The sequence below is a fragment of the Rhincodon typus genome, chromosome 9 (assembly GCF_021869965.1).
Source record: "Rhincodon typus isolate 14 chromosome 9, sRhiTyp1.1, whole genome shotgun sequence".
Classification (NCBI taxonomy): Eukaryota; Metazoa; Chordata; class Chondrichthyes; order Orectolobiformes; family Rhincodontidae; genus Rhincodon; species Rhincodon typus.
In genome coordinates, this window is record NC_063340.1 from 43,390,288 (window position 1) to 43,403,265 (window position 12,978).

Genomic DNA, 12,978 nt, shown 5'->3' on the forward strand with positions numbered 1-12,978 from the left:
TTAATCTTTCCATTTTTGTCTCTATCCTCTTTTATTTGTATATAATATCTCTTCTTTATCCTTTCCATTTTATTTGTCCAGATTCTGTAGCTACACTTCATCCGTTTCCTATATGCAAACTAATTTTCCGCTAGTAAAGGGACAATCTTCATATTCAAGGACCACTCTGGAGTACCTGAATGACCTTTTGTTCTAAGAATGTAAACTATGCTCAGTCATGACAGCTTTTGAGGGGATTGGGGGGAAGCTTTTAAAGTACTTTACTCACAATAAACGTGGGGCAAATACCCAGAAAGTTCCAAAGGCTTGTTTTACATTGTCAACTTTGGTATTAATTATTATGCTGCCTTGGTTTTACCTTGTGGGAAGAAAATCCAGCCAGAAAGGGGATACATACTTTAGGAGTATAACATATATTGACAAGGAAGAGATGGGTGTGTCCGTTGAAATGTTTGAAGGTTGGTGTGTTCTTGACTTTTGCTTGGGAGGGGGAACAATATGTTAAAGATGGGAAGTTTGAAACTAATTTGAAGCTGGAGAGCCAAAATCCTTTCATAGAATCATAGAATCCCTAGAGTATGGAAGCAGGCCATGGGGTCCATCAAGTCCACACTGACCCTCCAGAGAATCCTACCCTATCCTTGTAATCCTGCATTTCCCATGGCCAATCCACCTAACCCGCAAATCTTTGTTATTGTTGGAGGAAGCCAGAGCACCCAGAAGAAACCCGTGCAGACATGGAAGAGAATGTGTGATCACCACATAGCCAGTCGCCCGAGGATGGAATCGAACCCAGACCCCTGCCTGCTATGAGGCAGCAGTGCTAACCACTGAACCACTGTACTGCCCTTCTGTCATAAATATTTTGCCTAAATATATACCCATTTTGTCATAAAGATTTTTGAGGTTTAGGCAGTCTTAATATTTTGAGCCCTGTATTTGTTTAGTCTGCCCTTAGTGGTGTGAAAGTATGATTCAACAACAGTGAAGATAACACTTTCAATATAATTGAGCCTAAGGACATTGTCATACATTAAATTAATAAATAACAGCAACTGGCCTAGTGCCTTGGAAATTAAGATCCAGAATTTTAGCGTATTAATACTGTATCCAGAAAAAATCGTTATGGAGTTTCTGATGCATGGCAGAAATTCCCAAAAAGTATTTGAATTTAGATACCTAACAGGTTAGGCAAAGTATCTGCCAAGTGCACGTCAAATCTCTCAAAATTGTCAAGTGGTACTTTTATAATTAAACAGTCACATTCATTTCTCAGAATATTTATGTACATTTACATGTTTGACCTTTGCATACTGAACAAATGAGTGATATCGTTTCTAGAAATTGTATAAAATTATTTGGAAATATTTCCAGTGTCCCTCCCATCCAAAAACATTCACTTATGGTGCTATTTATTTTCTTCCATGTTATGTGTTTAAACCCCAGCTTGAGATAAAGGCCTTCCCATTCTATTCTCTACTTGTTGTAACAGCATTGTTCTTTTGGTCTTCCAAGTCGTCAAAAATTCAATCTGTTTTAAATTGGAAGTCTAAATTTCATTTTAATGTGATGTCTTAGATTCACAAGTATTACCATTTCAATGTTGGTAACTTTTTCCCTCTGACTTTTTGTTCAAGCTGTATATTTTGAGGGAGCATCCAGAGGCCAAAGGGAGAAAACTCTTAGCTTTGTTCTTTCAATAATTTTCAAAGTTGTGTTTTGAATGGGCAGTATTCTTTGAGTCTAAATATTTGTCAATGAAAAATTGACCATGGAAGGGGCAGATGAATTGCAGTGGAAATTATGAGCCTTTTCTTCTCTTCATGGTGTCCACAGGTGTACTTTTTTAGTAGGCTTCTTGGGGAAAGTCATAAATCTTGCTTTTCTTTATTTCCCTCTTCCAATCATTCCATTCATATAAAAGCTCTGGATTTGGATGTGAGTTATGTCCATGACCACCTTGTGGATAAATATTCACAAAATACTTTATCAGGTGCTTGTTCACATCAGTATTGCTGTTGATGATATTTGAGTTCAACCTAAATTCTGTTGATTTGCTGTTGACTCAGTTTGTTGTTTGTTTGGATAGGAACAACCTTTGCCAGCTCTAATATTGAAAAGAAGCCAAATGGAATTTTGACTAAAGGGATAGAGTATAAAAGTAGGGGAGTGTTGCTGCAACTGTACAAGGCATTAGTGAGACTACATCTGAGGTCTTTTTTTTTTTACAGTTTTGTTACCCTTACTTGTGGAATGGTGTAGTTGCATTGCAGGCAGTACAGAGGAGATTCATTAGATTGATTCTAGAGGTTGAGGGGTTTGTCTTATGAAGAGAGACTGAGCAGTTTAGGCCTGATATGGGCAACTTTGACACACTGTTCTGATTTTAAAATCTGTGCAATCATATATCCTGTCTGGTGACTGACCAGAATTGTCAATACTTCTGTTGTTTGCTGCCTAGTGTGGAATATACTCATTTCTCATCCAAGTCTGGACAAAGGAACAGAAGAGATTAGGACTGTTTAGGACAACACACATTATTCTAGTTTCAGTGAACATTATTCACCCTCAAGGCTTCACAGCTGGGCAGGTACCATTTAGTGTTAAATTCGGTCATTTACGGTACTTGCAAACATTGGCTAGGGTGCAGTCATTAGTTTGTACTGTTAGAAATTGGTAACTCCAATGATCAAGGTTTGAATCTAAACACTGAAGCAAAATGTAATATTTGCCAAAGTTGTTTGCTAGATTTCTGGATTATGATTTAATAAGCAAATCTCAGAAGAATTTAGGATTATCCTGAGCCTGTGTCCTTCATGTTTCTGAGCAAGTGTGTGGGATTTAGAAACAGTAAAGGCGATACGTCTTCCACCTTAAATTCCATTAGATTTTGCAGGTTTTTTTTTAATATTGGAACTGGTCAAGACTATTGTTCTCCCTTTTTTATTATATAAAGATTATTGGGATATGAACAACAGTTGCTTTTGAAGTGAGAGATGATTGACTACTATGACTCACTACAGTCTTTGTGGTGATTTGTATAGTTAATATAGCATTAAACAGAGAATTCCTGGATTTTAAGCCAGAAGCAAAAGGAAGTACGTTTTGGGATGAAAATGAAATGAAAGACTTGAAGTGGCAGTTTGAGTGATGATGTTCCCATTATATTGGTGAAAGGAATGGAGCTGGGAGGTATAGTAAAGCGAGGTTAAAAGGTTTCTGCACTCTCTTAGAGAATCGAGCCATATGACTGTTTTGTTCTGGATGGTGTTGAATTTCTGGAGTGAAATGATTGTACCATCCAATCAGTATTCCGTCATAGTTTCCTTAAGATGTCTGCAGTCTGATCTCTTAGTTAGCTGTTAACAATTGGTGTAAAGCAGTTATTTAGCATGTCTGCTATTGTCTTCTTTCCATCGACTACATCGTTATTGGCTCTTTTGTAAAGATAACGTTGCTGTGATGACCCTTTATCCCGATTTGCATTGCAGAGGACTTTGGTGTTGCTTTTGATATGTCTTGTAAGGTTCTTTTCAATCCCTTCTTGCATTTCTGCTGTATGTCTTGATATCCTTTTGTAGCTCCATCTTCTTCGTGCCAGTGTCTGTGCATTTTTGTATTTTACATGCATTATCTTTGTTATGGTTTCACTTACCTATTCTGTTCTCTATGGCAGCCTTTTGTCTGTTTTTCTGCCATTTGTAGGTAAAAATCAGTTTTTCAATCTTATGAAATGCTTTTTTGAACATCTCCCACTAATTTTCTGTTGTTTTATCTGTTAACAGATTTGCCCAGTATACCATGTGCATACTTTGTCTTATCCCATTCAAGTCAGCATTCCCTAAATGTAGAAATTTAATATAGCCTCTCCCTTCTTCATTCTATGACATTGTTACAGAAAATGATCTAAGATACATTCAAGAGAACCAGTAGTTTTCTGACATGCTAACCTGTTTATCTCAATGTATGGAGGTAAAAGTTCCTTCTACTTAAGTTGCAGTGCCATTGTTATAGATATTTTCTAATCAACCTGTTCAAAGATGTTATTACATAGCTCTGGAACTATGGGGCAACCAAGGCCTCCTAGTCTGGGTGCACTATCACTGCACAACAAGCCCTTAGAGCAATCATAAATTCTTTTCTGTTTAGTTTTATTGTCTTGGACAGATTGAGTTTTAAAACAAATCTCTTCCATATTTTGACCGGCTGTGTGCGAGCAGATTGGTCTATTTTCTTTTTTCAAAACAGTGGGGAACTTTTCCCCACATTGGGTTCTGAGTTTTCAAGAACTGCAACTGTGATAAGGCTTAAAACCCAGAAGTGGGGTTTATTTCAAATGTTCTTAAATGGAGACGGAGATGGAATGTTTCTAAACAGAGCCTGCATACAGGCACACTGAACATCAGTAAAGATGGAGGGACTATTCAATTAGTCTTTAGTACAAAGAAGAGCAGTAGTGGAATACCAGTTTGACAACGTTCTCGCTTTACATTTTGAGATCAAAGTCCAACTCCAACATTGATCTTGGCAATTTGGAATTTCTTTTGTAGGGGTGGTTGTTTAGATGGCTGGTGGTTGAGGAGATGTAGGCAATCTTTTCCATTATCTTTTGCATTAGAACTCCAGTCCCAGACTGGTTTGTCAGTCATGCGACAGTCATGGTGGATAGGCTCCTTTTTGTCTTGGTGCCATTATCCCATAAAATTGAAACCAAACCCCCTCAACACAGCACTCCTTTAGCCACATGTTCATCTACCTAATCTGATCTCTATGCCTGTTTGCGTGAGGCACAGGTAGTAATCCAGAGATTGTAATTCTCTAGGCTGTCTTTAGTTTAGCTCTTTGCTCCTGGTACAATCAGAACATGATCTGCCTACTTGTTTTTTTTTGTCTCTATGCTGTTGATCCCAACATAGATCACAGCAGTTGTTTAAAACAAAACTCTGTTTGCTATTCTGTTAAGTTCATTTGAGATGTTGATCCATCTGGCAACAGAACCATTTTAAAGTTTATTGGATCCCATCTGTTTCCCTAATTATCTGATATAGGTTTACTTGTAATATATTTGACCTGTTCCAGTAAAGTTTGCAGTAGAATTTAGAAATGAAACTTGAGTCACGTAGCAGATGAGAATGTTGGAAATGGATATTTATGCAATTTCAGTGAAAAAACTCAAAGTATGCAAAAATTAGGGAATTGAAGGTGGTGTGCTTAACTGTATAGAGCCAGTACATTCACCAGTTGCTCAAATCGAACTGTACAAGTATGATTTCAAATGGATGCCGGGAAGATTTAGATGCAAACACTATTTGGAATTTCTTCTTTAGAAGCTGATGGGGAAAGTGAGTGGAAATGCTCATTTTTAATTGATTCCAAATTAAATGACTTAGTAATTATATGCAGTTTTACCATTTGAAAAGAAATGAGTAGAAATAACAATGAAATCATTCAGGTATGTTTGAGTGGTCCTTTTTAGTCTGCTTTAAAATGATGAGAATTACTTTTATATTAAATTTGTATATGAATATTGGTGTGTGTGTGTGTGGGGCATTCAATTAAAACTAAGACTTGACTTTTCTCATTTCCTTTCTATCCATGATCACAGACTTTTCTGTCAACTTGAAAGATCAGCCAGCTAGTGCCGAACCTGTGGGCCCACAGGATGTTGCACCTATGCATGTTGAACCTGTTCCTGTCTCCTCTTTGCCCTCCTTTTCTTCTGATTCTGTAACTGAATTAACAGTGTCCACAAAATCAGTCCACAGTGATGATCTAATACAGACTGAAGTTCCTTTAAACACAGAATTGCAAACAACCTTTGGTTTTGTGGAAAATGCAATGGACAAACCAGTAGCAGAGCATTTAGAAAAAGCTTATTCTGTTGGTGAAAAGGCACAAGTGAAGCCAGCACTTATAGAATCATCAGAGATAGACAAACTAAATTCTGTTGATGGAAGTCCATTTCAAGCCACCGTTGATCAGTGTGTAGAGCCAAATCGAAATGAATTTAAAGGGACTGCACTCCTCGTTGAAGAAACAATGCCAGAACAAGTCATTGCAGATAAGGGAGAACTGAAGATTAGTGAGGTTACGAGAATAGATAATGTTCATTTATCAGAGGACCGCAAAGTTGAAATGGAAACAAGTAACTTAGGATTCATTAGTGAGTATGTTGGTGCGTTAGGGACTGATACGCTTCCCTTAGGCAGAGTTGTTGAGGAGAAGGAGTTCATCCAGAATACATTGGATTCTAATGAGCAAACTATAAAACCAGTGGACAGTGGTCTTAACTTTTGTTATGGGGATATTTTGGAAGTAAAGGAGAAAAATGAACTAAAGAGTTCTGATCCAGCAATTAATCAGATGGCTGTTATTGATTCTAATATCAAAGATGCCATTAATGTAACTGATAAGACTGAGAAAGATGTGTTTCAAGATCAAGAAGCTTCAAAGACACTGCGTGAAACTGAAGAACCAACTGTGGCCAGAACTACTGGAATGCTAGATTATGCAGACTTGGAGGACCATGTAGAACGGTCCTCTGAACAAGATGACAAGCTGCCTCCAACTGATGAAGCCTACTTTGCTGTTTCGCAAGTTCCAGTTGTAAGTGAATCTCAAGCATGCATGACCTATGCTACGTTTGATTCTTATAACATGTTGGAGTCTGATTCCTCCAGCACTAATGAAATGGTTCCTGAAAATGAAGAAATCATAAAAGGAAAGATTGAGTTCAAAGAAACATCAATACCATTACAGTTAGCTGCTGTTGAATTAGAAGTAAGCGATAAGGTCGAAGATCCAGAAACAAAATCTGAGGCACCAGTATTTGCTGAAAACAAACTACCTATTAATATAGATATAACATCGATTTCTGAAATGAATTCACAACTGCTTAGTAGTTTTTCCCCATACCATATGCAAAGCACCTCTGAAATCACATCCCCGGGATTAACACGATTAGAAATGACTGAATGTGCATTTGATACAGAAATGAGGAAATCTCCTCAAGAATCTCTTGATCAATGCAAACCACTACTTCGCACATCTGAAGAGTGTATTTTAGACAAATCTGATGATGTACAAGATTTAACAGACACTATTGTGACGGCGCCAACTTTCATAGGGAGTGAGTGTGTTACAAATCTCTCGGATCCTGATTGTGCTCCATATGCTGCTAAAGAGCAAATTGCGTATGCCCTTCAAGAACCACTTGCTGCTGACAGTGGTATTCCAGAGTTAACAAAAACACAGTCTTTCCTTGAAGAACAAAAGGCTATTACAAAAAAAGGAATTGTGGAAGATACTGTAAATATTTCGGAGGATGTTCTGGTTTCTGAAAAGGGTAATATACTGGAGCACACATTAGATTCTGTTATAGAAGTAGGAGATAATAGTAAAGATTTATGTGTACACTTGGAGCACGGTGAGCTTGATGTCTCTGAAAAAATAAACAAGCTTGTTGATCAATCCAGGAAAGAAGAATCATTGCCAAGTAAGATTGTGGAAGAAACAAGTTGTTCTACATTGCTTTATCCAAAACCAGACATAACGGCTGATACTTCAGTGACAACAATGAGTCTAGATGTGATTACATGCAAAGAAGTTGCCATCAGTAAATCTGAACCAATTTTGGGAACACAGGGAGCTGCTACAATTGGAATGAAACCTGTTGAAGGGATTTTAGCTGATTACAAACATGTTGAGCAGTGTTCACTTCCTCCACTTTCACTCCAAGATGAAACTGAAATCCCATCACTGACTAAAAATATAACTGAAGATGTGTTGACTGACCTATTAAAAGTTACAGAGAAAGATGTACCAGAAATTAGTTTAAGTTATCAGGAAACTTCTGAGGAAGTACTGTCTAGTGCAACAATAGGTGAAAAGTATGCTGCAAAACAATCTGACCCTATTTTGATTGCTGACAGAGGATTTGGTTCACAAGTCTTGGCTGAAGAGACTAATTTGACTACTTCCCAACCAGTTACTGGTGGTGATGCTCCGACTTTGCAGAATATATTTCCGGACAATTATTTGGAAGAATTTGATGAAATGAAAACCAGAATTGATGACCCTTCTGAAAATTTGGAGACTGTGCAAGCACAGATGAAGACCCAAAATGATGCTTCATTTCCCATAAATGAAGAAGTAACTAAGGCTTCAAAAGAAGTGGTTACAAAAATTTTAGAAACCAGTGTTGCTCTAGCAGAAGTTTTGGGAGGGAAGGAAGGAACAGTAGCACAATCCATGTCTCAGCAAGAAACAGATGTAATATTTCCTTCCACTGTTGGAGAAGATGATGTAAGCAAAAAAATTCTTCCTATAGAAGCCCTGGTGCCAGAATTGCTTCCTGTGGCTGAGGGCACTAAAACATCTAAAGATGCTGCTGCTGCTGGTATTGAAGATTTTTCTGTAAAACCGGACAAAAAATCAGGTAAAAATATGTGTACATCATTACTTCAGAAATGCACCTTGACCTGCAGATATTTTTTTCGCATCCTATGTAAATTGAAAGCATGCTTATATTTGTTAGCTTTTAGAAGTGTCTTAAATGCATGACTGCTTAATCTTTACAATCTTGTCTTTACAAATGCTTTAGTCTAAAGTACAAGTCCCTCAGTCTAACTCCCAAATAATACTGGTGAATGCTTGATTATGCCACGATTTTTGATATTTTAGTGCATTTTCAAATGACGTATAAAATTTAAATCTAGGGATTTAAGGTAAGATTAAGATACATTTCCTTAGATTGTGCATGCAAGTTTAGATACTGCACTAATTTGTGAAACAATCCTTTGCAAAATTATTTGGTTGAAGATATTTTGATTCAGCTCGTACCTAGTGGAAAAGCTGTCAGGTCTACTGCTTTTGAACTGGTAAATCATAGGACTAGATAGCTAACATTGCTGAAATAAATGCTTTTCCGTAGTCCTAAACCATTTAAAAAAAAATTCCTTCCAGAAATGCAACCACTTCATTTAAATTAACATATGCTGTTCAAATTGACTATCTGGAAAATTTGAGTCCTTTGTGACTTTCAAAAAAAAAAAAAAAAATTTTTCCTTGAGTGGGAGGCGTGGTGGCTCAGTGGTTAGCACTGCTGCCTGACAGCGCCAGGGACCTGGCTTTGATTCCACCCTCGGGCGACTGTCTGTGTGGAGTTTGCACATTCTCCCTGTGTCTGTGTGGGTTTTCTCCGGTTTTCTCCCACAGTCCAAAGATGTGCAGGGTAGGTGGATTGGCCATGCTAAATTGCCCATAGTGTTCAGGGATGTGTAGATTAGGTGGGTTTATAGCGGAATGGGTCTGGGTGGGATGCTCTGTGGGTTGGTGTGGGCTTATTGGGCTGAAGGACCTGTTTCCACACTGTAGAGATTCTATGATTTTTATTTCTAAATTCAGTTTTAAAACTTTTCTTATTTAAATTTGAATCGTTCAACCACAGACATTGAACTCATGAAAATTGAAAGAATATTTTGTTCTTTGTCTCCTTGAAATGTGTGTACAGTATTTGTAAACCTCCTGGGGGGGGGAAATACAATCTAGCTATTACTGATGAGATCAAAACCTACTTGTTTGGTTAGAACCTTGCATATTCTCTTCCTGCTGCTGTTATTACCTCTTCTTCCTAGGCACTGTCCTACTTCTTAGACATCTGGTGACATATAGAATATAATCAGGTTCCCTGTATACACTGACACCCATACCTCCCTCACCCTTGCCTTTTTTGCTGTTGAACAGCCTGTCGGACATCCAGTATCTGATTAAACCATAATTTCCACTGGTAAGTGTTTGAGTCCAAGGAATACATGCATGAATGTTTGTTTATGTCAGACATTTGAACTTTTTTTTGCTGTTCCATTCCAAGTCTGGCTGGATCACATAGAACAGGACCTGATGCTGTTTTATGCTCCCAAACTGCTCATTGTCAAATTGTCATAGAACGTAAAGGTAATCCCTGATTTATTTTTATTTTGTTTTACCCCCCCCCCATACAAATTATTATTTAAACATTCAGTTCCTCCAAGTTTATTTTTTGAAAGCCTGAAAGAGCACCGAAGATTGATCATTTGTTCAGCTGCCGTTACCTTTCCTTCACCAGGTTCCCTTGCCAAACACTTTCAGTGGCTCTCCTTTATGCTATCTCCAAACTTGCATCTTTCATTTCCCTCCCATTTCCTGTCATGCCCCCTCCAAGTTTATCTTGAATGAACCCCACCACCTGCTTCCTCAACATTATTTCTACTAAACAGTGAAATCAGTTCCCTTCCTTATATCCGTTTTAGCTGATACTAACAGTTCTCTCTCCTTTGAATTCAGACTTTGTCTCTTTCAAACTTGCAGTCATTGTTTCCCTCTTCCAAAATAACGTCTTGACCCCTCTGCTCTTTTGCCACCTCCTTTCCAGTCTCCTGTTTCCTGTCAAGTTTTCGAATATGTCATCAACCAAATCTGTGCCCATCTTCCTTGCAATCCTTATTTGAAACTTTCTGGTCAATTTGTGCTCTCTTGACAATACTGAAATGGTATGTATGAAAATCACAAATGATATGCTCTGTGTCTTGAGACCCTGCCAATCTAACTCTCCTTATTCTTCACCATGCATTTGCAATTTTATTACCTTGGATAATCGCATGATCTTCCTCTGTATAACTCTTCCATCCAGCGAAGATGGACTGTCCTCGGTTGTTTCTGGTCTTATCTATGTAGTCGTAGCTAGAGAAGCACATACATCAGCTTCTCTTCCTGTTTGCTCACTTTTATCTCTGATATCCTCTACGGATCTTTCCAGGACTACTTTGTTTTTCATCTATATGCTGCTTCGTGGTGACCTCATCTGAAAAAACAGCATTACATTCTGCATATTCTGATGAAGAATCATCAGACTCAAAACATTAACGCTGCTTTCTTCTGACAGATGCTGCGAGTTTCTCCAGAAATTTCTGTTTCAGTAGTTTTTCTTTCTTATCTCCTGCATTGGCAATTCTTTGTTTTATTATTATGTTCTGCATGTATGCTGAATCAATCTGTTTCATAACCAACTGTCTTGACCTTTATGTTTGATTTGTCATACTGTTTATTCGATATGCAGTCCAACAACATGGTCCCCATTACAAGCTCCTTTAAATGTTGTCCTCTTACCTCACCCTAGACACTGTCTGAGGCTGAACCAGACTTTTCAAAGCCTTAGTTTTAAATTTGACCCCAAGATTAAATGCTGAGTGTGCTACTTTGCCATCAAAGCTACCTACCTAAATCACCGTTGTCATTGTCTAAAATTGCCCGGCTTCAGCTTATTACCAAAACACTTATCTGTGTCCTTTTAATCTCTAGATTGACTATTCCAGTGCTCTCCTGATCAGTCAATCACAATATCCACATTATCCACAATAAATCTGAATTTATCTAAAGCTCTACTTGAGTTAAGACAAAGGTAGCAAAGTTCTCTGCCTGTCACCCGTGCAGCCTGACCCACTGGCTTAGTCTGAAAATGCCTTTTCAAATTAACAGCTTTGTTTTTAATATCACTCTGTGGCCTAACCCCTCTTAGCTTCTATGCGGTCGTATAGCAAGATCTCTGTTTCTCCAATGCTGGGACCTTTTTAGTTTTGTGTCCCTGATTTTTGATTTATCCACCATTAGCAGTCATAGCTTCAGCTGTTTGGGCCCTAACTTTGGCATTCCTTCCCATTCCTCTTTGCATTTTTTAAATTCTCTTCCTTTTAAGACATTTGTTGAACCTTATATTTGACTAAGCTTTTAGCCATTAGTTCTAATATAGTGCTATATTTATTTAGTAATCTGTCTGTGGAAGGACCTTGGGAATGCCTTAGAAACGGCTTACTATAAACACAATATGTTTTATATGAGCCTTTATATCTTTATGGTTTCTTTAGTGTTTTACCCCAAAAATGAAACTGTCAGCAATAGCCACATGGCAACCACTTATGGGTTGTGCCAATAATAGAGGGATAAGGGTAGGTTGCATCTGGCTTCCAGCCTCCTCCATTGGAAGTTCTCAAGTTTCCCAACTGCACTATGAAAAGAGATAAGCCCAAGATTAGTTAAACTTACTAGGTTTATATTTGGGTCGTTCGGATGCCTCTTGCTAAATCTCAGTCAGTGGCAAAAAATTCAGCTGCACTCCTTTTTTTTCTCCCCCTCCCTTTTCTGCCAGGTGGCAAGTCTGTGTCAAGAATACCTGTGGTAATGTACTCATGGCTAAGCATCTTACTTGCTCTTGTTGAGCACTGGATGGAATGGGACTGGAAAATGCTCACTCACTGTTAAAAGCATTGCACTGCAGCTGGTAATGCTATACATGCTCAATAAGTGATTGCTATTGATACTAACATTGTCTAGCTCTAAACTTATGGTATTAAGGATTGTGTAAAATAGATATGCGAGAGATTATGCTAAATGATTTCAGCCAGCCACTTGGACTTGATGGGCAAGTGGCCCATTAGTTCAGTAAGTTTTTAATTGGTTGGTGAGGAGGAGAGAGGGCAAAATGTAGACAGTTATACCACTCAAGTACATGAGTCATATTACCAGATGACTAAGAATACAAATCTAAACCTGGAGTAAGACCTAGCTACAATAAATGGTGGAATTTGTGGCATTAATAGCAGTGTAGTGCCTCAAGTTTTTCTTTCTTGCATTGAACAAGATGATCAAATTTGCGTTACTTTCTGAAGACAACTATGCCATGAAGAATAGTTGAGCCTTTTACATACCTTCAAAACAAAACATTAAAACTAGTGATAGTAGGAACTGCAGATGCTGGAGAATCCGAGACAACAAGGTGCAGGGCTGGATGAACACAGCAGGCCAAGCAGCATCATAGGAGCAGAGAGGCCGACGTTTCGGGCCTAGACCCTTCATCAGAAAAGGAGAGGCCGACGTTTCGGGCCTAGACCCTTCATCAGAAAAGGAGAGGCCGACGTTTCGGGCCTAGACCCTTCATCAGAAAAG

The 12,978-nt window shown here is 38.2% G+C and overlaps 1 protein-coding gene across 8 annotated transcripts in view; it reads left to right on the forward strand.

The window, feature by feature from the left end:
• Positions 1 to 12,978, forward strand: part of LOC109920936 (reticulon-4-like) — a 98,957-nt gene that overhangs the window by 26,330 nt on the left and 59,649 nt on the right. For 2 of the 8 annotated variants that reach the window (XM_048601470.1, XM_048601471.1), the window contains one exon: positions 5,606 to 8,437. The exons of 4 other annotated variants lie outside the window; for them this stretch is intronic. In XM_048601470.1, coding sequence (XP_048457427.1) covers positions 5,606 to 8,437 — 2,832 coding nt within the window. The remainder of the gene's footprint in view (positions 1 to 5,605; positions 8,438 to 12,978) is intronic. 2 more of the 8 variants (XM_048601472.1, XM_048601473.1) reach the window with 1 other exon arrangement.